At 35.9% G+C, this 27064-nt stretch overlaps 1 protein-coding gene across 1 annotated transcript; it reads left to right on the forward strand.

Moving 5' to 3' along the window:
* The first annotated feature begins 24043 nt into the window (after nt 1–24043).
* On the forward strand, nt 24044–26311 carry LOC112749749 (uncharacterized). Its single transcript, XM_025798110.3, has one exon. The coding sequence runs from the start codon at nt 24289–24291 to the stop codon at nt 26158–26160; it is 1872 nt and encodes a 623-aa protein (XP_025653895.1). The 5' UTR covers nt 24044–24288; the 3' UTR covers nt 26161–26311.
* The last annotated feature ends 753 nt before the right edge of the window (nt 26312–27064 follow it).

Here is a 27064-nt window from a genome sequence, read left to right on the forward strand (position 1 = left end):
GAGGATAGACAGTGAGGAAGCAGTGACACAACGCATAATCAGATTGACTGTCGGAGGAGAAAAGCCAAAACTCACCAGGGTTTGTTTCAGAAATCCCCAATCCACTCTATCGTACGCTTTCTCCAAATCAATCTTAAAGGCCAGGGTGCCTTTCTTTGACTTTGTCTTCTTCATGAAATGGAGAACCTCTTGTGCTACAATGATGTTGTCTGGGGTTCCTCTCCCCGGGATAAACCCTCCTTGAAGGGGCCCAATAATCTCTTTGAGATGGGGACGAAGTCTATTGACCAGGACCTTCGTTATAACTTTGTAAACCACATTACAAAGACTAATTGGTCGGAAATCCTTCATGGAAATCGGGTTTTCTACCTTCGTAATAAGAACCACAAGAGTTTCCATCATCCTTGGATCCATATCCAAACAAGAGAACGCATGACGAACCATAGTCCAAATATCAAAACCAACAATCTTCTAGTATTCTTTAAAGAAGAAAGCCTGAAACCCATCAGGGCCCGGCGCCTTAAAAGAATGCATACTGAAAACAGCCGACTTAACTTCTTCCAGAGTAACTGGCGCTGTGAGGCTACAACAGGCTTCATCATTCAGGGAAGGCAGCGGCACATCACCAAGACAACCTAAGTCTACATCCTCTGACTGGCAGAATAGCCATTTATAGAAGGATTCAACTTCCCTTTTAAGGACATCCGGGTCCGTTTCCTACACCCCATCTTGAAGAAAGAGACCATGAATCTTATTATGCTTTCTCCGTACAAGAGTCTGGACATGAAAGAACTTGGTATTTCTATCCCCAAATTTTACCCACTGCTCTCTGAATTTTTGAAACCATAGAAGTTCCTCCTGCACAAGCGTGTTATTAAATTCCTCAATCAGTTATTTTTCTTTTTGCCGCATAGACAAATCTTCCATTACTTCAAGTCACTTCTGAAGAAAATTAATCTGTCTCTCCAATTTGCATTTCCTAACGAAAATGTTGCCGAACACTTTAGAATTAAACTCCAAAGAGTTCTTCTGCACTTCTGAAAGCTTGCCATGCATCTCTCTGTAGCCAGCCTGTCATGACTGGTTCACAATATCTCTGTACCCCGGATGAGTTGCCCAAGTTGCAATAAACCGAAAAGGTCTATTCTTTTTCGGTTGGGGACGACCTGTACAGCGTACTAGGATAGGACAACGATCAGACTGAAGCCTATTTAAAATTTCTGCGTAAGCCTCTGGAAAGAGAGATAGCCAGCCACTATTGATACAAACCCAGTCAAATTTTTTCGCCACCTCAACACTATTTTTAACCCTTCTGTACCAAGAAAACTGTCTTCCAATAGTCTTCAAGTCAAACAGATTACTATCCCCTAGAGAGGCAGCAAGCCGATCTGTATGACGACTCAAGAAGAGGCAACCCTTAGATTCATGAGAGAACAGTACTTCATTAAAATCACCAAGAACAATCCATGGCCCGCAGAAAGACGAAGACTGAGTAACAAGATAATCCCATAGCAGAACTCTGGTATTAAATTGAGGACTACCATAGATACCACTGCACCTCCAAATCACATTATTTACCTGAACCTCAACTGTAACACACTGATCGAAAGCATAAACCCATTTGCAGTGAACACCCTGTATTGCAGAAAAGGATACCCCCCTTATGTCCTGACGCCTCCACTATACCAATAGGGTGATAACCAAGTCTTTCCCAGAACAGTTTCAAGTGTTGAAAAGGATAGTGAGTTTCAACCACAATAAAAATTACAGGTTTAAATTTCCTAACCAGCTCTTTACAATTCACCCGAGCTAACTTATTAGAAGCACCCATAATATTCCAAGCTATTATATTTAAACTATCCATAATATAAAATATAAAAATATAAAACAAGGAAATCAAAGTGCTTCACCAACCTCAAACTGAGGCTTGCCCAGCGGAAGTGACTCCCGTGACCTTCAGGTTTGTCGGATCTCCATGGAATATCTCCTTAATCCCGCCTACCGACGCAGTAACAGCTGGCAATGCGCCTTTCTTCTCCAATGGAACCGCCACGGTAACACCCTCCTTCACGGTTGCAGGAAGACATGACGATACTTCCACCACCGTGCCTCCATTCTTCTCAACTGGCGAGCTCTGTAGGGACCCCGGCCTTGGTCGTTTCCGGAGAGAGGACCCGCAAGGCACTGGGGTGTGTCGGGTTGAGGACATCGACGTCTCACCAACACGGGAAGCGCTGTGTCCGACCTTGACTCGTGACCCGACCCTAGCGCGATAGGAGCTGGATCCATTCGTGTGAGAGAAGTGAATGGTGGGCCTGATTACTCTACCCGAATCGGTTCTGGATTGAATGCCTCTTTGGACCTTGTTAGATTGCTTCTGACCCAGCTTGATTTTACCTTTCCTCACAACTTGCTCCCAGCCTGGTTCATCATGCATGCAAGCCTCCTCAACATTATTTCCTTCCAAATTATTAGCCTCCAAATCCTCTTGAAAATTCGATGTAAGATTCTCGCCAGTAACGCCACCTACCACATTAGGTTCTACTTCATTTGAATTGTGAATTTTGGTCTCAGGATGTGGCACTGCCTTTGTACCGTCCCATGGCTTGGTGGCATCGGAATCATCACTTTTTCCTTCCCTAGAGTCTCTACCTAAGCACTGTGCCATATCGTGACCATAACGTACACAAGAGTTACAAATTAAATTTAAACTTTCATACTCCACTACATGAGTTACACCTTCCACAATGATATGCTTGATCACTGGCAGTCCTAAATTTATTTGAACACATACTCGGGCGTATCGTCCTCTCTCAGCCAACTTAGTGGCTAAGTCCACTTTGATGGGAAATCCTATTGCAGAAGCAATACGCATCATAGCCTGTTCCTGATAGCACCAGATTGGGAGCTCCGAAATTCGAACCCATACAAGCATAGACCCGAAGGATTGCTCACATGGCCGAAAATCTATATCCCACAGTTTTACAGCAACATAGTGCCCCTCAATCAACCACGGGCCACCAAGCATGACCTTCTCACGATCTTCACATGCATCAAATTTTACCATGAAGTACCCAAACCCCAAATCAAGCAGATCAAAGCCACCTTTGATGCGCCAAACCATCCGAAGCTTGTGTGAAAGAGCTGTGTAACTATAATTTTTATCAAGAATCTTGATCACAAAGCTTCTTGATAAGGCTCTGCCAAACAAAGCTTGGCTTCTTCAGTGAAGTTTACAGATGGAGGTTGGGAATCGCCCTGCTTGCCCACCACCGTGGCTATACTATCCCCATATAGAGATCCTGCAAGTGCAAACGCCTTCGATTTCTCTGGACCAATGACTTTATCTCTAAAGGAGATCTTTGTAGGATTTGAAAAACCCTCTCGTGAAAAACCCTCCTTGGCACCGGATGCACCCCCACCCACACTTTTTCCCTTATCTCTTCCGACGGCATGACCGCTATCCTCACTGTGTTTCGCCCTCAAACACTCGTTCCCACTCTCTCCTTCTCCATTCTCTCTGAGTACGGAGTACGTACTCTTTCTCTGCTAGGGTTTCTTGTTTCTTATCTCAGTTGATTTGCTTGGAAATTTTTTTAGGTTTAATTACTCTCTTAGTCTCTATAGTTTCACAAAATTTTTAATTAGGTCTCTATACTTTTTTTTCTTTTAATTGGGTCTTTGCACTAATTTTTTTTAATTAGGTTCCTCTTGGTAGTAATTGACTTAATTTTATAGGGACCCAACTAAAAAAAAATTTGGTATAAAGACTCATAAAAAAAATATAGAGACCAAATTAGAAAAAAAATTTGGTGTAAGAACTAAATTAAAAAAAAAAGTACAGAGACTTAATTAAAAATTTTACGAAATTCTATGGACTAAGTAATTAAACCTTTTATTTATTTATTTATTTATTTTTGAATTTTCTTAAGAGTATATAACGTAGAATGCAGTGACTAATCTCTCTGTCGTGGTGGGTCTTGCACTTATGGCAAACGGCTAAGGTCACAGTTACATAAGGTTTTTTTCTTCCGAATTAAGTCTATGATTCTAATCAATAAAAACAAAAGAAATAAATAGCCAAGTTGGTTCCAAAATTTTACTCCCTTGATTAAATTGGCTTTTCAAATTCGTACTAAATCGAATTGGTCTGTCAAATTTAGATATTAATCCATTTACGGATCTGATTTGATCAATGAGTTAAATTTGAGTACCAATTTGACTATTTGCTTTTGTAAGAAATATCCAATAAAAGAAAAAAAAAATCCTAAAATGAAGGAGTTAGTAGGGTAAAAATGTTTTCTAAAATAAAAAAAATCAATTTGGCTACGTCCATATTTTTATAATAAAAATTATTTTGACACTAATATTTTAATGGGTGTCAAGTTTTTAATGAGAATAATGTTTTTTTTTTTTAAATTTGTAATTTCAATAATGGTGATGTTACATGTATCACTATTTTTGTAACCAAGTTCAACAAAGTTGCATTCGTCACAATTTTTTTTCTATGCTCATGCGGTACATAAATTTTTTTACATAATACATACATATCGATATAATATAGAAATTTTTACACGTAACACGTAAATAATTGCATATAACACATGTTAGTCGAAGAATTTTGTGAATCGAGATGTTGGTCGAACTTGCAAGGATATTAGCTCGAAAAAGAGGTGTTGATAGAAAGGGGTCTCAATCTACCATAACTTATCGAAAGATGAGGTTGACAAACGTGTCAAGATCGATGGTGTATTGCATAAGAGCGGTTATTTGACATTGCACTTGGCGGGAACAGTTATTTTTTTAGACTTTTCAAAGATGACATCTGGCAGCCCAAGATTGGTTGAATTGGTCTATAAATTAATGAGCCTAGAAGAAGCAAGGGATTGGAATTCGTCTTCAGAAAATACTCCCACACACTCACAGCCCAGCAAATTTCTGAGTCTGTTTTGAGTTTATTTCTGTAAAATTCCTTCCATGTCTTTCAATTTATGTCTAAATTTCATATAATTTCTCTTTCTGTAATTTATTTTTTTTGTGCAAAGTTATTTCTTTTTCTCTTTAAATTTTGCATTGTCCTTTTTGATTTCAAAATCCTTCGACTGTGTTGAAGACATTTGTTACTCCCTTTAAATTGAAGCCATTCACTTTATTTCCTATAATTTTAAATTCAAGGAATTTAATTCTAGTTTACATTTTATTTTTCTGTACCCTTTATTTCTTTCAAAGTGGAGTCTTTAGTACATTTTAAAAACTAGTATCCGTAAAAGATGAATAGGTTTCGCTGTCAGATCATAGATATTGAACCAACCTAAATTTTTTTTGCAGCGAATAAATTTTTTGATTCAAATATGCAAAATTCTATATAACAAATTGGTATGCCCAGTAGGACAGGGTTTTGTAAAATTTTGTCAAAAATTTTTCATATGGTATTGATTTAGTACATGCAATTTTGAAGTGGTAGGATTATCAATATGGTTGAAGAAATTTCAAACAGTAACATAGAATTCTCAAATAATAATGTTCCTATAGTTGTAGCACAGACTTCTGCAAGTTTAACATCCCATGCAGAAGGAAGTATTCAAAATTCTAGTTCGGTGAGAATGTTGTAGATAATAATGCAACTGTGGGAGGTAGTGGGTGTAATTCATATCCTCGAGTTTCTTCAATTCTAGTTCAACCACCAATAATTGCAGGTTGACCTCCTTTTGGTTTTCCTACGGGTTATACCACACCCGTGGGTAATTTTGCGTCCCCAGTTAGATTTGCAAATGCGCCAAGTGTGGTTAATAATCAACCAAGCTTTTCTCATTCTGAAATGAGTTGAGATTATTATGTTGGTTCTACATCAAATAATTCAGGTTCTATGGTTGCCTTTCAACAACACATTGATGAGAGCCATAAAGACCTAGTCAATTTGTTAAATCAACAAATGACTACTATTTTAAATCTAATACTAGCCGATAATGAAATAAAGTATGAATGTTTAGTTAGGCAAGTCGAACAAATTGTTCGAATCAAGTAACGAATCTGAATGCCTATCTCTGGCCGAATTCGTTTAATAAGGAATGGAAGAAGCAATTTGATAAGAATTCAGCCATTGATTATGATGAAGGACAACCTCACCATAAAAATTTTAGGATAAATCCCAAGAATTTGGGTGTTGATCAAGGAAATTTGCATGTTAATCTTGATGAAGAAGAACATATTCCTCATATGGTTTGACGTAATTAAAATGCTAATGACGTGTTGAACAGAATCCGTGCTAACCAGCGTGGAGATTAATACCAAATGACTAAAATTGTTGAAAATGTGCTCAACCGAGTAGGTATTAATGTGCGATTCATTAATCGACCCTATTTTGTGTCAACTTTCCTTACTGAAGTACAAACAACTGAAGTGCCAAGAGGTGTAAAAAAATTCTAAGATAGTCACTAAGTTTGCAGGGGAGGTTGGAGAGTCTACTATCGAGCATATTGCTTGGTATATGGTCGAATTAGGAAATTTGGCAAATGATGAAAATTTGAAAATAAAGTTTTTTTCCTCTTCTTTAACAAAAAATTCTTTCAATCTAAGGCCTAATTCGATTTTGACATGGACATAGTTAGAGAATGCTTTTTATGCCCAATTTTATAAGGAGAGTTAAATGTTATGATATCAGATTTGGCTGTGATTAAGTGTGACGTTGGTGAGTCCATTGATGACTTTGTGATTCGATTCAAAAATGCACACAACAAATGTTATATATCACTTTCTAAAAGTGAAGTAGTTAAGATAGCGACCATAGGATTAGGTTTTTACATGCGTAAAAAATTATTGAATATTCATATCTCTGATTTGGCTCATCTAGCTGAAAGGGTTAGACAAGTTGAATTAATCAAAAAAGAAAAAGAAGCATTTAAAAGTGAGAAGAAATTTAAGAATTATAAATCTCTTGCTCGAAAGGAAAAGGTTTCCTATGTCAAAATGAAAACTTCAAATGAAGATTCTAAAAACGAATATTTTGGAGTCAACTTGGATGAATTAAAGAAAGGGCCACCTTATGTATGCACTTCATTGAAAAGAGTTTCAAATGTTGATAAAGTTAGTGAAATGAAACATAAGGGTGGTAAAAAATATACAAATATTCTATGTGTTGCTCAAAGATAAACAATTGGTTTTATCTCAGGAAAAAACTTTACCTTTTGATTAAAGATTTAAAAGAAAAACTTTTTTATAAGTTTTATCAAGTAATTAACCATTCAACTACTAATTGTGTTCGTTTCAGGGATCTGAATCAAGAACCAATCATGGAAGGGAGATGAAGTTCGATGAAGAAAAGAAGGATATAAAGGTTGATGTCGATATATTTGACGCAGTTGCAAACTTTGCTGAACCTCATTTCCTTGGGGTGAACATGGCTGGTTTCAGGGGTGAAGCTACATACATTAAAAGGGGGGCAATCGCCCCCCTAATTTTAATTTTTTACATGTAAATTATATGTAAATTTCAGTTTAGCCTCCCCTTAAAATTTTATTTTAATCTTATTTTATTGTGTAAATATTTTTGACCCCCTCTAATATTTCATCTAGCTCCGCCCCTGGCTGGTTTCACTTCGTTTGAGTTTGATTCAACCTTGGGAGTTTTTGACGCTATGTTCGATAGGTGTACCCTGGTGTCAGAGATGGGTTACTATACTTTTTAATGCAACAAAATTTAAAGGATAGAGATGTGTCTCTATGTCCAAGGTGCAATACTGTTTTCAATGTTGAAGCTGCAGCGATATTTTAGAAAGATAGGATGAAGAAAGAGTTAGCTCATAAAGAAGAGCAAGTCTGTCAGAGGCATCCTCATCGACGTCAAGAAGGTCAAGGTTCTCAAACTCCTCAAGAGAACCATTCTCCTTCATTTCGCCGCTCCCATGCCATTGGTATTCAATGGATTAAGAATTGTCAAGACTTCCAGGAAGCAAGTTTCGAGAGTATCAGTAATAACAGGCTCGAAGGAGTCATCAAGGATATGGTCGTGGTCGATATCCATATCCCAGAGAAATGGCAGGGGGTAATCGAGGCAGAATACATTTCTGTTGAGTTCTAATAGAGAAGCCCTCGACTTCTGCAGCAAGCGGGCAAAATCTTCTGCTTTGACTAGGATAATTTTCCCATCTAATGGTGAGTCTATCCCAGAGAGAAAAGAGTCTTTAGGACCAACAGGTAAAGGCAAGGTAGTAGTCGAGGTTGTTCCTGCTAAATGTTGCCTTAAACCCTTATCTCGACAGGGAGTATTTCAAGGAGGGAGATGATGAGATAATTAGCACAGTCTTGATTATTTTGTTAGAATTTTTGGGGAGTTATGAAGAAAATCTCAGTGGATATTATGAGGTTGAATTTGAAGACGAAGATGCATTCGCTTTTGTTTGCGATCATGAAGAAGTAGGTTGTTTCAATAAGCCTACTGATACACACATCTTCGTCCACTACATATTAAGGCTACGATGAGTTATATTGTTGTCAACAAAGTGCTGGTCGATGGTGGTTCAATAATCAGTCTACTTCTGGAAAGAATGTTGGTTAAGGTTGGGAAACGTCTCGATGATCTGGTTCCTACCAACATTTCTGTTACTGATTATAGCGGCATTTCAACATCAGCATAAGGGTTGGTTACCTTTCGAGTTCAAGTTGGTTCTTCGACACGAACAATATCTTTGTGGTAATAACTTCGAAGGCTAGTTATAATGCCCTGTTGGGCCGAGATTAGATTCACGGTGTCGAAGCGATACCTTCAATATTGCACAAAAAACTTCTCCTTTGGACTTGTGAGGGGAAGACTGAAGTGATAGAGGTTGATGATAGTCTTTATGTTGAGCAGATGTACGTCGATTAGGGGTGTTCAAATCCAAACCGATCCAAATTAAACCGCTCATTCAATCCAATCCAATCCAAAAATCGATTAAAACTACATTAATTCGGATTTGATTGGATTCTATTTTTTTAAAACCGTTAGATCGGATCGAATTTTGGATTTTAGATCTACTTTTCATAACCAATCCAATCCAATCCAAACCACACAATGTGCTTGACAAAGAGAATTGTTGTTAAGGTTTAGAATCAATAAAAACAAGCATCAATTCGTTGGTAGCATAGTCCAAACCAACAATAAATTCTCAAGATCAAATATTTTAAATTCAAAATATAATAGCCGAGATCAAGAGTACTTCAACCTCGGGTCGTCTTCCCTAGGAATTGCAATGAAATGTCATATCATTGGCTATGAGAGGAGAGCATGGGGGTTATGAATGCAAGAGAGAGCAAGGAATTAAAATGGCAAGAAATTAAAGTGCAAGAAGATAACTTAGCATGCAAGAAATTAAAGGTCAAAGCAATTAAGGCAAGAAAGGGGAATTAAATGCTGGAAAGAACTCTTGGCAAGAAGTGGGTAATTAAGGATTCCTATCCTAATTGTGGACCACAAACATGGTAATTGTGTGTGAATTAATCCCAGTTAGTCAACCCTACATCGAGGATAAGTCAATTAGGCATAATTAACCTCAATCTCTAAGTCCTAAGTCAACACTAAAGGGGCCACATAGAGTCAAGAGAAACCAAATTAATTAACAACCCTCACACAATGTGGAATGAACATCCACCACTCAAGTTCATTCAAACACCCAAATTTCCCAACCAAGAGTGTGAGAAACTAAGCAAAAACCCAACCAAGTATTTTGTCAACCACTTGGTAGGCATGTAAAGAAAGTATGGTAAAATAACAAGACATAATAAATGCTACAACTACCAAGCAAGAAAAGTAAAGATAGCAACTTAATAAAGCAATAAATGGCATGAAACATAAAATTGCATTGAATGTAAATTAAAGTGACAAGAGTGTGCATAAACATAAAAGACAACTAAAATGAGAAATTAACAAGATAAACAAGGAAATTAAGACAATAAAACAAAGAAAGGTAGAAGAAACTAGAGTAAAACAAGAATTAAAAGTAGCAATTACAAGGAAATTAAACTAAAAACCCTAGGTTCTAGAGAGAAGGGGGAGCTTCTCTCTCTAGAAAATGAACTACATGACTAAAATCTAACCCTAATTGCTCCCCCCTTTACATGGAGTGAGGCCTTGCTTAATATAGGAAGAATCAGCTTCAGAAAGTCCAAAAACTGGGATCTGGAGGCCCAGAAATCGCCCCCAGTGATTTTTATTAAATGAGTCACACGCTGGGACGTGTGCGGACGGACAGGTGTGTGCGTCCGCACACATGCTGACTTTCTTCTTGTGTGTACGCACAGGTGGTCATGCGTACGCACACATGGTTTTGTGGCTCTTGTGCGTACGCATACTAGGTTGTGCGCACGCACACTCCAATGTGTGCTTCTCCTTTATTTTCTTCATTCTTTCTCCCTTTGTACATGCTTCCTTCCACTTTTGCCTTGCCAAACTTGGCTTTAGGACCTAAAATCACTCAACAAACATGTCATGGTATCGAATGACATAAAAGTGGGATTAAAATCACTAATTTAAGCACAAAATAGCATGTTTTCATAATTAAGCTCAATTAAGGGAGAGAACACAAAAGTATGCTATTTGGATGAATAAATGTGGGTTTAAGTGATGAAATCCACTCAAATCAAATCAAAATATATCGTCAAATATGGATTCATCAGTGCTATAATATTATTATTTTATTATTATATTTACAATTATACTTATATCATGTTCAATTTGTTATATATTTTTATATTATTCATGTATTATTATTATATAATAAATATTTTATGTTCAAAATATTATTTATTTATTTATTTTAACTAACCTATAATTTTATTTTTATTGTTATGTTATCATTGATTTTTTAAGATATTGTTGAGACTTATTATGTCATTGTTGATTATTCAAAACTTGATGTTGAGACTTGTTATATGTATTTAATTTACAAAACTACAAATCCAATCTAATCCAAACCGCACCGCAAGTAAAATCAGTGTTCGGGATTGGATGAATTTTTTACTCAAAACCGATCTAAACTGCATCGCGAACACCCTAATGTCGATTTCCAAGTCTATAATAGCAAGTTGAAACCTTTGAATGTTGACAGGAACCTGAATTCTTATAATTGGGAAGAGTGCTTCTTGACTTCTGAGGGTCTCAATATAAAGCTTTGATGCCCAATTCCGGAGTATACTCCTCTTGTTTGGGAGTAGTGTTTGTGCTTTTTAAAGAAAATAATAGCTCGAACACTGACATTTTAAGATGTCTGTGTGGGATTATTTATTTTCTTTGAAAAATTATGTGAATAGCTTTACTTCTGTAGCATGTTCTTTTTTTTTTTCTAGTAATAATTCTTCTGATAAAGTCAAATCAATTAGGAATTTCAATTCAGCAACATATATTTCAATTAATAGGATAGTTTCAATTCCTGAAGTCGAACCTAGTAGTGATTTATTTTTCACAGCATGTATTTTTCCTTCTAGGACTAATTTTGTAGGTAGTGCTTTGATTGATAAAGGCAAAATTGTCAATCAGTCAAATGTTGATGTATCCCAAAATCTTTGTATTGTAAATGATTCAACAGTTGATTTGGTTGATGATTTCAATAAAGTTTGTATTTCCTCATGTGATTCAGTTAATTTATTCTTCGATTGTATTTATGACCTTAAACCTTTGGGTTTCGAAGGACTTCATTTGATGATGATCATACCGACAAGGGATTTGAATCTCAGGACCCGCTTGATGAAATTAACTTAGGAAATGATGATGCTATAAGGCCCACTTATATTAGCAAACACATTAATGAGGAATTTCAAACAAGATTGATTAAACTTTTGACTGAGTACAAAGATTATTTTGCATGAGATTATGATGAGATGCCTGGTCTTGATCGATCTTTAGTTGAACATTGATTGTTGCTAAAGTCTTTTTCTCGACCAGTAAAACAAGCTCCTAGGTGTTTTTTTCCTAAAATAATTGTTAAAATAAAAGAGGAGATCAAATGATTCATTAAAACCAAGTTTATTCGGAATGTACATTATGTCGATTGGGTGTCGAATATTGTTCTTGTAATGAAGAAAAATAGAAAGTTGCGCGTTTGTATCGATTTTCAAGATTTGAATAAAGCAACTCCTAAAGATGAGTAATTCATGCCAGTAACAGATATGTTAATCGATTCTGCAGCCGGTAATGAAATTTTTAAGTTTTATGGATGGATATTTTGGATAAATCAAATATTTATTGTTGAGGAAGATATGTCGAACACGGCTTTTTGATGGCCAGGTGCTTTAAGTACCTATGAATGGGTGATGATGCCTTTTGGTTTAAAGAATGCTGGAACAACATATGAACACACTATGAATGTGATCTTCCATGAGTATATTGCAAAATTTATGGAGGTTTATATCGATGATGTAATGGTTAAATCGAACTCCATCGATCAACATCTCGATTATTTGCGCAAAGCCTTTGATACGATGCATCGAAAAGGATTAAAAATGAATCCCATGAAATGTGCATTTGGTGTATCTGCGAAAAATTTTTTAGGTTTTGTAGCTCAAAAGAAAGGAATAGCAATCGATCAAAATAAGATTAAAGTAATCTTGGAATTACCACCTCTAACATCGAAAAAAGACGTTCAGTCTTTTCTAGGAAAAGTGAATTTCTTGCGACGATTTATTTCAAATTTATCTGGTCGAACTAGAATTTTTTCTTCTTTAGTCAAATTAAAAGATGCGTTATAATATGTATGGACTAAGGATCATCAAGAGGTATTTGATTTGATCAACGCTACCTTTCTAATGCACCTATCATGGCTACTGTTCTCCATTAGAGCCTTTGAAATTGTATGTTGCAGCTTTGACAAATACAATTAGATGTATGCTACTGTAAGACGATGAAGCAGGAAATGAAAGAACTATTTATTATTTAAGTAGGATCTTGTCTGATATCTAGACGACATATTCTCCAATTAAGATATTGTGCATCTCCCTTTATTATGCTTGTACGAAGCTTAAATGTTACATGATAGCCAAAACCATCAGGGTTATTGCACAAACGAACCTTGTTAAATACATGTTATCTACTTATCTTATCCAGTTCTACGTGGTTGAATTGGCAAATGGATACATTCCTTGACAAAATTTGATTTACAGTATCTCCCTGCTAGGGCAGTTAAAGGTCAAGTCATTGCAGATTTCTTGGTTGATCGACCAAATAATCTTAATGACCAAGGTGCAAATGTTGTCGAAGTCGAACCTTAAAAATTGTATTTTGATGGATCAAAGTATAAAGATGGTACTAGTGTTGGCATTTTGATTATGTCCCCGAACGGGTCCCATCAAAATTTTTGTTTAAATTAAAATATCCATATTCGAATAATGTGGTTGAGTATGAGGATTTGATATTGAGATTGGAAATATTGATTCCCAAGGGGGTACAAGATGTTCAGATTTTAGGAGATTCTCAGTTAGTTTTAAAGTAGTTATCGAAAGAATTTAAGTGTACAAGTGAGGTGTTGCAAAAATATTTGTCAACAGCATGAGAATTGTTGGTCTCATTTTGAAACATATCACTAATACATATTTTGAGAATTCTAAATGAAATGGCAAAATGAATTAGCTCAGACTGCTTCAAAAAACAAAATTTCTCCTAGAAGTTTAGAGAATTTGGCAAAGGCGCAACAAATTCTTGTGCCTATCGAAGAACGAGAAATCTTAGTGATTAATGAGTAGAATGATGATGATTGGAGAGAACCAATTATTATGTATTTAGAAAATGAAAACGTTCAGGTTGATCGAAAAACAAGATTAAGGGCGATGGAATTTTTAATGGTGGGAGACAAATTATATAAAAAATGTGTCGAAGGAAGCCTCATGAGATACTTAGGCAAGTCTGAAGTAGCAGTTGCTCTTGGAGAAGTTCACAAGGTATTTGTGGAGCACATCAAGCAGGTGAAAGAATGAAATGGATATTACGGCATGATCGAGTGTTTTGGCTGACTATGATCAAAGATTATATTGAATATGCAAAAATATGTCAAGAATGTTAAAAGTATGGTGTAATACAACAAACACCTGCCTCCGAATTACATTCGATCATTAAACTTTGGCCATTTAGAGGTTGGGTTTTAGTCCTGATTGGTATGATTCATCCCTTATCATCGAAAAATCATAAGTTCAATTTAATTGCAATAGATTATTTTACTAAGTGGGTAGAAGCTACACCTTTAGTAGAAGGTGGTCAGAATGAAGTTATTAATTTTATTAAGGAAATTATAATGCATCGTTTTGGGATTCCTCAAACTTTAAGTACTGATCAAGGTACTATGTTTACTGGTCGACGTATAAGTAATTTTGCAGCGTCAAGAAATATAAAATTGATAAATTTGACCTCGTATTATGCACAAGCAAATGGTCAAGTTGAGATTGCAAATAAAATTTTAATTAATTTAATAAAAAAGCAAGTCGGTAAAAAATCATGTACTTGACATGAGACTTTAAGTCAAGTGATATGGGCTTATCAGAATTCACCACGGGAATTGACAAATACGTCTCCTTATAAATTGGTCTATGATCACGATGCCATGTTACCTTTGTAAATTAATTTTAACACCATGCAAGTGATGAAACAAGATGATTTGCCAATTGAAGATTATTGAAATGCTATGTTCGATGAATTAAATGATTTGGATAGTGAGCGTATCCTAGCACTCGATAATCTTATCCGTTAGAAGGAGAGTATAGCTTGTGTTTATAATCGATGGGTGAAAGAGAAAGTTTTTCATATTGGTGAATTAGTTCTAAAAGCTATTTTGCCATTAGAAAAAAAATCGAGGGTTTATGAAAAGTAGTTTCCTAATTAGGAAGGGCCTTATCATGTAGTTAAGTTTTATTCAAAAAATGCTTATAAAGTCAAACATATTGATAATGGTGTCGAAGTTAAGTTAATCAACGGAAAATATTTAAAAAAAATATTTGAAATAAAGAGCAAAATATCGATAACATAAAGACAATAAAGTGTAAATGAGTAAAAAAAAAAATACAAAGAAACTTGACATTCCAAGTCTTCAAAGATAAGGCTCCAAGAGTTATTCTAAATCAAATATAAAATGCACCCTTTCTTTATCGATTGAGCTATAGGCGACAACTTCTTCATGTTCCTCAAGTTGTAACTTTTCATATTTTCTTCTGATTTCAGCTCGAGCGCATTCCATTTCACATAGTTCTCGGCTAAGGTCTCTTTTCCTTTTATCAGCTTTAAGGAAAGGTCGTTGTAATAAAGCTTTATCTGCACAGACTTGTGCAAGTTCCTTTTCGAGCTCTTCTCGATGTCTAGCCAATTGTTCAAGGGCATTGGCGGCATGAGCAGCATTTGCTTCATATTTTTTGTAAGTTTTTTGTAAGTTTTTTGTGTCAATGCAAAAGAAGCCTCAAGTTGCACAGATTCGGTTTTGATCTCCGTTATGCTTGTTCTATAATTAGTGAGCTTATTATGAGAGATGAATAAACTGTTAGCAATTTTCACAAATCTCTTTACTTGTTCAGATAAGCTGATAGGTACTTTATACTCGAGAGTGGTGCTCAACATGTTAGAGAGGAAGGTATTTAGATAATCTCGATGTATCTATTCATCGATTGTATGCTTCGATAGATGAAGAAACATCATTAAGCTCTCAAGAGCCTGAGGAGTCAATTCTTTAGGGGGTCCATGCCCTACTAACTCATTAGTTAATGGATCCTGAGGAGTTATTTTGATTTTGGAAGATAGACTTGAGACAACAGAAAAAAGTTCTTCTAAATCGGTTTTGTGAGGGCTCGGAGCTTTGCCCAGTGTTGATTTTTGCATTCTTGGTGTGGGCCAATACCAGGTTCGACCCCGTCGACAAAGTTGGGTGTATCATTAGTTTGTGGGTCAGCATTGGAGGTAAGATTACTATCTTTCTTATATGCTTTAGTTGGACTGTTTTCCATGGAGGGAGAAGATGGAAGAGTAAGATCGACATTGATCTTTTTAGGAGAGGTTTCCTTTTTGGTGGTTTGGCCCTTTAAAGGGCTTCCTTTGTCTTGTTGATCTTTAGCGTAATTTTCTTTGACAGGTTGACTAACTTCTTTCTTATCATGCAAATTATGTGACAAGACATGACCACTTGATGAGGAAGATGTTGGAGGTTCTTTTCTTTTCTCGTCACGTGACTTGGTTTCAATTGGTGTTCGTAACTGGAGGTAGGTTTTGAAGGGATTTCTCGACCTAAAATGATTTTAGTTGTTTGGGTTGAGAAATGGCTTGAAATTATAACAAATATGTTTTGAAAATGGAAATAGAAGGGATCACTGAAATACCTCAGCTTCTCGAGGATGAGAGCTCGATGAGTGTGATGAGCTTGATGAATTGTCAAAATTTGAAGAGTTTGAGGTAGCAGAGGATTTACTGGAGTTGTTAGGAGTCTCTTTTGAAGATGAATTGATAGATTTATCAATGGATTCTGGAATGGAAGAGTCCCCTGATTGAAAGTGTGTCAAATGTATGTAAAGAAAATAGATAGTTGTCGAAAGTAAGTAGTACTTATATTTGAATGAAAGACGAATTTGAATTTGTTCTAGTTACCATGCTAGATTGAGGAAATTTTGGCGAGACTTTTTGCATCTTCTTTCCTTTACGATGTTATGATGGCTCAACCTTTCTTTTTGAGGTTTTCAAAGTTGTTACTTCGATGGTCCCTGGAGAAGATTTTATAAGTCCTTTAAAGATATCATCTAGTGATCGATCGTAGCGAGAGTAATAGTTATTCCACCACTCGATAAAGGACTTAGTGACATAACTACTACAATCAAAAGAGAGAGGGAATTAGTTACTTTATTGTTTCTCGTTATGTTTGAGACACTTGTTAATTTCTTTCTTCCTGTTAAAGTTTATCTGGCAGAGAGGAGGAGACTTGCTTGGAAATGGTGCTAGAATGACTTGAGAAAAACTCATTTGTCTTACAAAGATAATGGGGAGCATGGAAAGTGACTTGGAATTGATCTTTCTTGTATTTGTGAAATGCGTGTTGGTATTACTTGAATAGTGAGAAAGTTTGACCACATCTCATCATTTAGACGTTGTGCGTCCTCGTCTTCATCTTTTCGAACTATGGGGCGTCGAAACCAGGATGGCCTATACTTGCTGTCGATAAAAGGAGCAAGATTTAAATCTTCATTTTGAAAACTTTTGCTCGAGTGAAGTTTCGAAAATACTTCCCAAAAGAGTTCGCTGGTGGAATGTGAGTGAGTAAAATTTGATTGCAAAGTGACCAATCTGAGTCATTCGATGCTTTGCCTTTCTGAGGGAGCCACTCCTTTTTGTTTCATGTGCTTTTCAAATAAACATTTAGCCAAAGTTGTAATAACCAGAGAGGTCCTCCGACACTAACGGAATATTTGCCTCGAAGGCTGTCAACCATCCGCCCTAACTCATCATAAAGATTTCCCAAGAGCAATTTGGCTAGGTTGAGTTTGCGCTTCTCATGAATAAGAGCAGCCAGTGTAATGTATAGTTTTTGCATCAAAACACTTTTCGAGCAAAAAACTATAGCGTTGAGCCAGTAACATAGAAAGGCTACAAATTAAAGAAAACAATAAAGGCAATTAAAAGGAAACAATTGGAAGAAAGCAATAACAACAAATTAAAGAAAGCGACAATAAATATAAAATACCTCAAAGTGCATTAAAAGGAAATTAGAATCAACAAAGAGTCATGAACAATAAAGCAACAATGTAAAAGAAACAACATATAAAACTAAGAAAGCAAAGAGGTAATAACAAGAAATTAAAAGAGGAACTTGAATCAAGATAAGAAGTGGAACCTAAACCTAGATGAAATTGAAAATAAAAGAAGAAACCCTAAAACCTAGTGAGAGGAGAGAGCTTCTCTCTCTAGAATTTTACATCTATCTCACTAATGTGTGTGAATTAATGAATTCTCTGATGAATGAATGATCCATCCTCCTTCACTCTCAACCTCTAATCTGCAGACTGGGCTCGAAACTGGGCAAAAAATTAGCTCAGAAATCACCCCCAGCATTTTTCCTTTTATTGAGGCACGACGCTCTTGGTCACGCGCACGCGTCAGCCACGTGTACGTGTCGGTACCAGCTTCTCAACTCTTTAATTCTTTGTGCTCCTTCCACTAATGCATGCTCCCTTTCTATCCTCTAAGCCATTCCTGCCCTATAAACTTTGAAATCACTTAGCAAACACATCACGACATCGAATGGTAATAAGAGAGGATTAAAAATTAGCAATTTTAAGGCCTAGGAAGCATGTTTTCATTCTTAAGCACAAATTGGGAAGGAATCTCAAAACCATGCAATTTATATGGATAAGTGCGAGAATAGTTGACAAAATTCACTTAATTCAATACAAAATAAACCATAAAATAGTAGTTTATTAGGTTGTTGCAGAATGGTCGAGCATAGTCGACAAAGGGAGCTATGAATAGATCTTGTTCAATCAGTAAGTCTTGGCCTTCATAACTAGGAAAGTAGTGAGAGACTTTCTTTGCTTGCTCGAGAGAATTCAGGGGACTGAAAAAAAAAGTGAAGTTCGTTTTTGATGGAGAACGGGAAAAAGACTTTCTTGTTATTCTTAGTATCAATTGAATCTTCGATGACAGTATTTACTGTGTTTGAAAGAATCTTCAAGTTTGATTGTTCAAAAGCCCCTATGGTTGTCTGTTCTTTTTCTTCTTTTAATGTTTGTTTTTCTTTGGCTTTCGCTGAAGCAGCCGCGATAGAAGTTGAGGAATCTATCTTTATACAGTTTGAATAGAAATGAATTTAATCACTAGTTTTTTTTTATTTTAAATAAAATGAGAAAGAAAAATTGAATGAAAGTGTGCAAATTCCAAAGATTAGGTTTTATGAGTAAGAAGTTTGACAAAAATTGATGAAGGGAATAGAAGCGTTTGAAATAACATGAAACGAGGTGGAACTAGGAAAATGCAGAAGAGTAGTAAAGTTTGAAATTTGGAGTTTTTCGTTATAATGATGGAAGGAGAAGTTGAAAAGGAGAATTGTTGCTGCTGAAGGTAATTAGTTTTGGAAAATTTTTAAAATTTAAAGGAAAAGGAGTTTTTAATTAAATATATAATTCTGGAAAATTGAAGTGCAGAAGAGAGAAAAGAGATTAATTAATTAGTGACAGGCGAGATGTGCGTAACCTCACGAAATTAATAAATAATTAGCCAATAAATTAATTGTTATTCAAAGAAATTAGGAAAATTAATTTTTATAATTTAGAGGAGTAGAAATATTAAAAATATGAATTTTGACACTAATTTTAAAGATTTTGGCTCAAAATCGGATAAACAAGCCGAACCGATTGGAACGGGCCCAAAGCCTAACCTATAAAACCACTATACGAGTCTTTCGTTGCCTTCGTTATGAAGCATACGTTGAAGGAGAGGGAATTAACACCAAAACAACCCTAACCCCCACTTCGGTTTTCAAATCCTTATAACTTTCAATCCAGAGCTCCGATTGATGAGCTGTCAGCGGCCACGTGTTTGTTTCGGAATTATCTTCAATTCTATCCAAACAAAGTGGTAAGTAATTAGCATGTCTCCCTCAGTTCTCCCTCTCCTCAATTTCGTGATTTTAGGGTTTAGGTATTGAGGAATTGAATAATTTTGATGGTTTAGGTGAACTCTAGCAGCGGAGAATCACTGAGTTTTGTCCAATAGATCTGTGGGTAAGGTAAAGAACTGTTGAACCCTTGTAAAATATTCAATTAGTGAACCCTATGATGATTATAGTGATACTGTGTGAATTAGATTGTATTCTTGTTGATTTGGAGTTCAGTTGGGCGGTTTGAAACAAAATTTGGGTGATTAAGTTTGAGAAATTGACGTTTGGAAGCTTGGAGCTTGTGAAAGGAGAGGTTTTTTTAGGTGTTCTGAGCTTAAGGAGGAATTGGCCAAGGTATGATTTTGGTTTCTCGTAGTTAATGTTTAATGTCACGTGAAAACTTAAGCTAGAAGACCTTTAGATAGGAATGAACTGAATGAATTATAGATGGATTGCATATAAGGTATATGATGTGTGGTTCGATATTTGTAAACAATTTGCTATTGGAATTGGTTGGTTTTGAGAAAAGATTTAATATTGGAATTGGTTTGATTTTAAAATAAATTGATACTGGAATTGATTTGAATGACTGAGAGGTGTTTGGTTTGGTGGTTGGGACCCTTGAAGGGTGGCAGAAGTTTGAGTTTTAGAGGAGATACTGCCGAAATTTTTATAAAAATTGGAGTTTTGATTTGAAGTGTTATTTTAAAAAGAAAAAGATTATTATGTGGCTTGTATATTTGAGACTATTTGTTAACCCTCTGTCGCAAGATGTGACCGGGCACTTTAACTCCCCGGGTTCCCCCATGGGCATGCATATATATATGGATTTCGAATATTATATTATATTTAAGCTTGGAGTTTGACTCCATGGAATATTATATTATTGAGCTTGGAGTTTGACTCCATGGATATTATTTTTGAGCTTGAGGTTAACTACCAGGACATGTCGGGTTTGCTATATAACCGACAGATGAGATTCATCAGCCATAAGACAGGCATACATCACGTGCATTTGTATCTTTTGTTTCGGTGTGCATTATTTTGGTTTGCTTAATTGCTTAACTCTGCTTATTTGCTACTTGTTCTATTTACTGTAATTGCACCTTTGTTTGTGTTTTCCTTGCTTGAATTGTGTGTGTATGTTTCTCTGAGAGACCCTTATTGGCGGAGGTGTAAGGAGGGGGGTGTTCCACCGGTGATTCGGGAGATTGGAGGAGACAGAAAGTGAAGTGTTAAGTTAAAGTTAGATTTAGAATTTGAATACCTTAGATAACTTACTTAATTTCTGGTTAAGTTGGGTCTTTAAGCTGAAATCTGAGTGTCGAAGTTCTAGGAATACCTCTGGCTTTTCCGGGACCTTTTATATTAACTATATGGGCATCTTTACCATGCTGAGAACATCTGGTTCTCATTCCATACACATTTCTATTATTTTTCAGATGCAGGTAGAGAGCACCTCGCTGAGCGTCTGCAGTTTCTTGTACAAGCGAAGTGTGATTATTTTGGGACGTTGTATTTTGTATTTATGCTATGTATATAGATTCTCCTCTCTATATATTTTTTGTTTGTCCTTCCTAGAGGTTGACTTAGAGAAACAAGTATTTATTCTGTAGTTTGAGTTATATTTTGGGTTGTATAAATATATATAATTATATACTCTGGCCGACCTTAGCTTCACAGGTCGAGTCTGGAGCTTGATATCTGTGTTTTGGAACTCTGATCTGTATATTATGTTTTTAGCCTTCTTTCAATATCTTACCTATCCGTTTTATGATTATCTGTGCTATTGTGACACACTTTTCTGTTTTTGTTTTTGTTTAGCTTATTTTTCAAGGCTCCTAGATATGATTTCTTTCAACTATATTTATATAAGTCTTTTCTTTTAGAGGTCGTAATACCTTGTCACCTCTACTTTACGACTTAAGCGTAAGGTTTCGTGTGGTAGGATGTTACATAATTAATGGAATCATGCTAATAGGGACGGTTATCAAACATGTGATTGAACTTTTTCTCTTTTCAATTTGTTTATCCAGAATTTAAGATAGATCTTATCTAGGATTAATTATTTCTTCTTTAAAATAACATTCGATGATAATAATAATAATCCTATAGGACAATTTATTAGTCAAAGAATTTTGTAAATCGAAATGTTGTTGGTCGAACTTGCAAGGATGTCAGCTCGAAAAAGAGGTGTCGATAGAAAGGAGTCTCGATTTGTCATAGTTTGTCAAAAGATGAGGTTGACAGATGTGTTAAGATTGATGGTGTATTGCACTTGACGGAAACAGTTATTTTTTGAACTTTTCAAAGATGACATCTGGCAGCACAATATTAGTCGAATTAAACTATAAATTAACGAGGCTCAGAAAGAAGCAAGGAGTTGAAATTCGTCTTCAAAAAATACCTTCGCACACTCACGTTCGAACAAATTTCTGAATCTGCCTTGAGTTCATTTTTATAGGATTTCTTTCGTATCTTTCAATTTATGTATTTACATTTCTCTTTTAAATTTTCTGTAATTTCTCTTTCTACAATTTATTTCCTTTCTTCTTAAATTCTGCATTGTTATTTTTGTTTCAAAGTCTTTCGACTGTATTAAAAGTATTTGTTATTTTCTTTAAATTAAAGTCATTCACTTTATTTTTTGTAATTTCAAATCCAAATAATTTAGTTCTAGATTACATTTTATTTGTTCGTATCTTTTGTGTCATTCAAAGTGGAGTTTTTAGTACAGATTAAATAATTATTCTCCACATACAAGTTATTTTTCGATACAAGTCTATACAAGTCATTTATATTTACACGCGCATGTTCTTCTTCTTGCTGTTACTGCACGTTCTTCTTCTTGCTGCACGTTCTTCTTTTTCGTTATTTTTCTCTTTCGTCATCATCGTCACCAACACCACCTCCTCCTCCTCCTTCTTTTTTCATTGAAATTTTTTCTCCTCCTTCCTTTTTCTCCTTCTCCTCCATAATCAGTTATCTCGTTGTTGAAGATAATGAATAATTCAAGTTCAGATTGTCAATTGAACTAGAACAAAATTGATTATTGTTTTGAATCCAATCAAGTGGTTGAGGTGTGGTTCGATTCTAGTTAATTTGTTTGTTAGTAGTTTATGATTCTGTAGGTGAATAATGTTTCATTGTTGATGGTTTGAATTGAATGTAATATAAAAATTCTGCATTAAAGAAAATATTTTTCTGTATTTGCAGACACGAAGATATTTGAGTGTATTGTTTAAGAATTTTCGGTGTATGTGTGCTGATAAGTTCTGCATAATTCAAAACTTTTCTTCTCCCTCCTCATCATCTTCTGTTGCTTCTTCTTCTTCTTTTTCATCATCATCATCATCTTTTTTTAATTATTCATCTTTTTTTCTTTGTTTTATCTTCTCAAGTTTCTTCTTGTTTTACTCTTTTAACAAGAATAAAAATAAAAAAATCAAGAAGAAGAAACACAATGGTACAAAATTACTTGGAAGATGATGAACTTACATCATTCAACTAAAAGAAAGAAAGAAATAAGGAAAAGAAGAAGGAAAAAAAATGCAGCATTAGAGGAAACATTTTTCTTTATTTGTAGTAAATTTGGGTGTAACACAAAGATATTTAGGTGTAACATAAAGATATTTGAATATCACGAAGATATTTGAGAGTATTGTTTAAGAATTTTCAGTGTATGTGTGCTGATAAGTTCTGCATAATTCAAAACTCTTCTTCTTCCTTCTTCTCATCTTCTGCTTCTTCTTCTTCTTTTTTTCATCATCATCATCACCATCTTCTTTTTTTCATCATCATCATCACCATCTTCTTCTTATTTTTTTCTTATTTATCTTTCCCTTTTTATTTTACCTTCTCACGTTTCTTCTTGCTTTACTCTTTTAACAAGAATAAAAACAAAAAAAATTAAACAAAGAAGAAGAAGAAATGCATAATGTTACAAAATTACTTGGAAGAAAATAAACTTACATTCATTCATCTAAAAGAAAGAAATAAATAAATAAAAAAAAGAAAAATGCAGCATTAGAGGAAACATTTTTCTATATTTGCAGCAAATTTGGGTGTAACAGGAAGATATTTGGGTGTAACACGAAGATATTCGAGTGTATTGTTTAAGAATTTTCGATGTATGTGTGCTGATGTGCTGCATAATTCAAAAATCTTCTTCCTCTTCCTCCTCCCCATCTTCTGCTGCTTTTTCATCTTCATCTTCTTATTTTATATTCTCATAATTTTTTTTGGAAGGAAAAAATTAAACAAAGAAAAAAAAATACATAATATTACAAAATCAATAAAAAGAGGAAGAGGAAAAAAAATTGCAGCAATAATAATAATAATAAAAAAATGATGATAAAGATGAGACACGCGAAAGAAAAAAGGAAAAACACACTGAAGAAGGAGAAAAAAAAAAGAAGAGAATAAGAAGAAATGCTGCTTTCGCGCAAGCATTATATTGACTAATATGCCAAAAAGACTTGTATATATATTCCATATTAAAAATTGATATCCGCAAAAAAAGTAAATTCGTTCTTAGATCATAAATATCAAACATTCAAACCAAGCAAAATTTTTTCTTACAGCGAATAAATTATTTGATTCAAATCTGCAAAAACTCTACATAACACATCTTGAGCCCACCAACAAAATCGAGATTGTTCTCTTTCCCCTCCAAATGCAAGAAGACTGGCGTCACTGCTTTACGCAGAGACATGGGAATGGCAACGACCATGTTATGGAACCTCCAAAAGCTTTGGCCATTCTCATTATTCCGAAACGACGACGTTTCAGACTCCAAGCGAATCGTAAGCAAGCTTCCAATCCCCCAACACACTAAACAGTTCGTCTACGCCTTCCACGACCCGCAAACCCAATCCTCCATTTACGTACTCTCCGCTCTCAGCCTCTCCGAGCGATCAGCCTCCGACGCACGCTCCCTCATCGCTGCCATCAAACCCGACGCCGTTTTGGTCCATGCCGATCCTTCCTTCCTCGACGAAGAAGAAGCTGTGTCCGTTAACACTCCGCTTCCCACTTCATCCTTTGGAGTAATCAAACGCTGTTTCGTCGATAGAATCGATCAGGAAAGTTACGAGAATCTCGCCGGGAGTTTCGTTCTGAGGGAGATTTTCGGGACCGGGTTTCATGGCCATGTGCTTGCTGCGAAGCTGGCTGCAGAGGAGGTAGGCTCCTCGTTTTTCGTTATTAGTTCTCCATTTGTGAATTATTGCTTGATTAATAATAGCAGCAATGGTAGTAACAATTCTGATAGGGTTAGGGTTGGTGGTGGAAGCATTCTTCAAGTTCAAGGTCTTGTAAATGGTGCTACTACTGGTTTTAGTTTGAGTCCAACTAGAAGTTATAGGAGATTGTGTCTTAATAACGATGTGCATTCCCAGTTAGTGAAGGCTTTGTCTCTGTGCTTGGAACCATTTTCTACTAGTTCTGGTTCTAGCTCTATGGAAAATGAGATTAAGCCCATGAGTAGTTATGAGATTCCTGCATTTGCCAGGTCTACATATCCTTTACTTGAGGATTTGCATGATATATTCAGTGATGTTCCATCGATTGGGAAGGCGCTGGCGCATGTTCAAAAGATGCTGGTGGATGTGAGCAGAGGTGAGGTTCTTGACAGAAGGACTGTTTCTGAGGTCTATGCATTCAGAATTGCGGTTGAGGTGCTTAGGATTGGTCTGAGCAAGAATGGTTTAAGGCCAATCAAGAGGAAAGGTGCTCCCAAAAAGGGTGAGGAGGTCAAGTTCTCGGAGCTTCCTCTTGAGGACAAGTCGCACGCACTGCTGGCGCAGGTGATTCGTTGGCAGAGTGATAAGTACAAGACCATTGTAGCAGTGGTAGATGCTGGAGCATTGGAAGGTCTTAGGAAACACTGGGATACTCCGGTTCCTCCTCAAGTTAAAGACATTGTTGGACAAATCACACATTGTGGAAGGGAAGGGGATTTTTTGATTCACGATGACAGGAAGTGGTTACTGGCAGATAGGCCCATGGTGGCTGTTAGTGCTGGAGCTTCGGCGATTTTGGGAGCTTCATTGCTGTCTAAAGCTGTCCCGGCATCTTCTGTGTTGAAGGCTGTTACTTACAAGGTCCCGGCTTCACTCAAACTCATTCTCAATCAAACGCAGAGAGCACTGGCTTTTGCCTTTGGTTCCTCCAAAGCTGCAGCAGGGGTCAAAGCTTCAAGTACCATTCGGGCTGCAGCATCTGCTACAAAGATTCGTGCCGTGACTCACAGCATTATAGAATATGCGGAGAGAACCAGCATCTCGGCTATGAGGACGGCGTTCTACGAAATAATGAGAAAGAGAAAAATGCAGCGAGTTGGATTCTTGCCTTTGGCAACATTTGCATGTAGCATGGGAACCTGCACTGGATTGATTATGTATGGTGATGGGATTGAGTGTGCTGTTGAATCTGTGCCTGCAGCACCTTCCATTGCCAGTTTGGGTCGTGGGATTCAGCATCTGCGTGAGGCATCTCAAGCAGTGATGCAAGCAGAAGGAACTAGAATCCAAAAGTCAATAGAGTCTCTAATAAACAGAATAACGAGATCGAAGGATGGGTAAAGCAAGAGTATAAAGTTGTATAGATATTCATAATGTGATATAAAGAATTAAACCTGATTCATAGGGGGTTCAGTATAAACCTGATTGTATACATATGATGCTGTTAATGTGAAGATGGCAACAATAATGCCTACCATTGAGGTATTGTGGATTTCTTGGTCATTACGGCATACTTAATTTTGGTAGTATTAACTATGTAGCTCAAGTGCTCAACTGAAGAGTCAATGTTTTCTATGCAACTGTGGACTAACATGCGGATAATCGGTATTGGGCCAGCTCAAATTTCTTGTCTTGCTAAGCCTGGGTATTATTTCTTTTGTCAACCAGAACCATGGTTTTCGAAAGCGTATAGTTACTTAATTAGGAATATATTTGCAACCTATTTAAGCGGAGGAGTTTTAGTCTATGTTTACGTCTTGTATTATCAACTAGACCTTTCAATAGTCAACAAAAAAAGAAAGACCTTCAATGACCATTTGTTATTTAAGCCAATACTTTAAAAACTAATGATGCTAACATAGTAAGTATAGAAGTTAGAGCACACCACATTATGTTGATTTTTCATGTTGCAATAGTTAGAAAACACCATGACATTACTGTAATTTATACATTACATGGGTAGAAATATGTAGATAAGGAGTTATTAAAAATTTCGGAGGGTGACCACCTATACACGTCCCATGAATTCGTCCCTGCAAAAGTGTGATAATAAATATCAAAATTTTATCTTTAAAACACTTCTATTAAAAAATCGTATATAGTATTTAATTATTTTTATAACATTTTTTTTTCACAAATATTTTCGTTAACTTTCCAAAACATTATGTTTTTGTTAGTTTGCCAATGAGTAATAGCTCAAGTGGCATAGTCTCCACATACTCAATTAAGAGGTGGTTGCGGGTTC

Source organism: Arachis hypogaea, chromosome 15, assembly GCF_003086295.3.
Source record: "Arachis hypogaea cultivar Tifrunner chromosome 15, arahy.Tifrunner.gnm2.J5K5, whole genome shotgun sequence".
Lineage (NCBI taxonomy): Eukaryota > Viridiplantae > Streptophyta > Magnoliopsida > Fabales > Fabaceae > Arachis > Arachis hypogaea.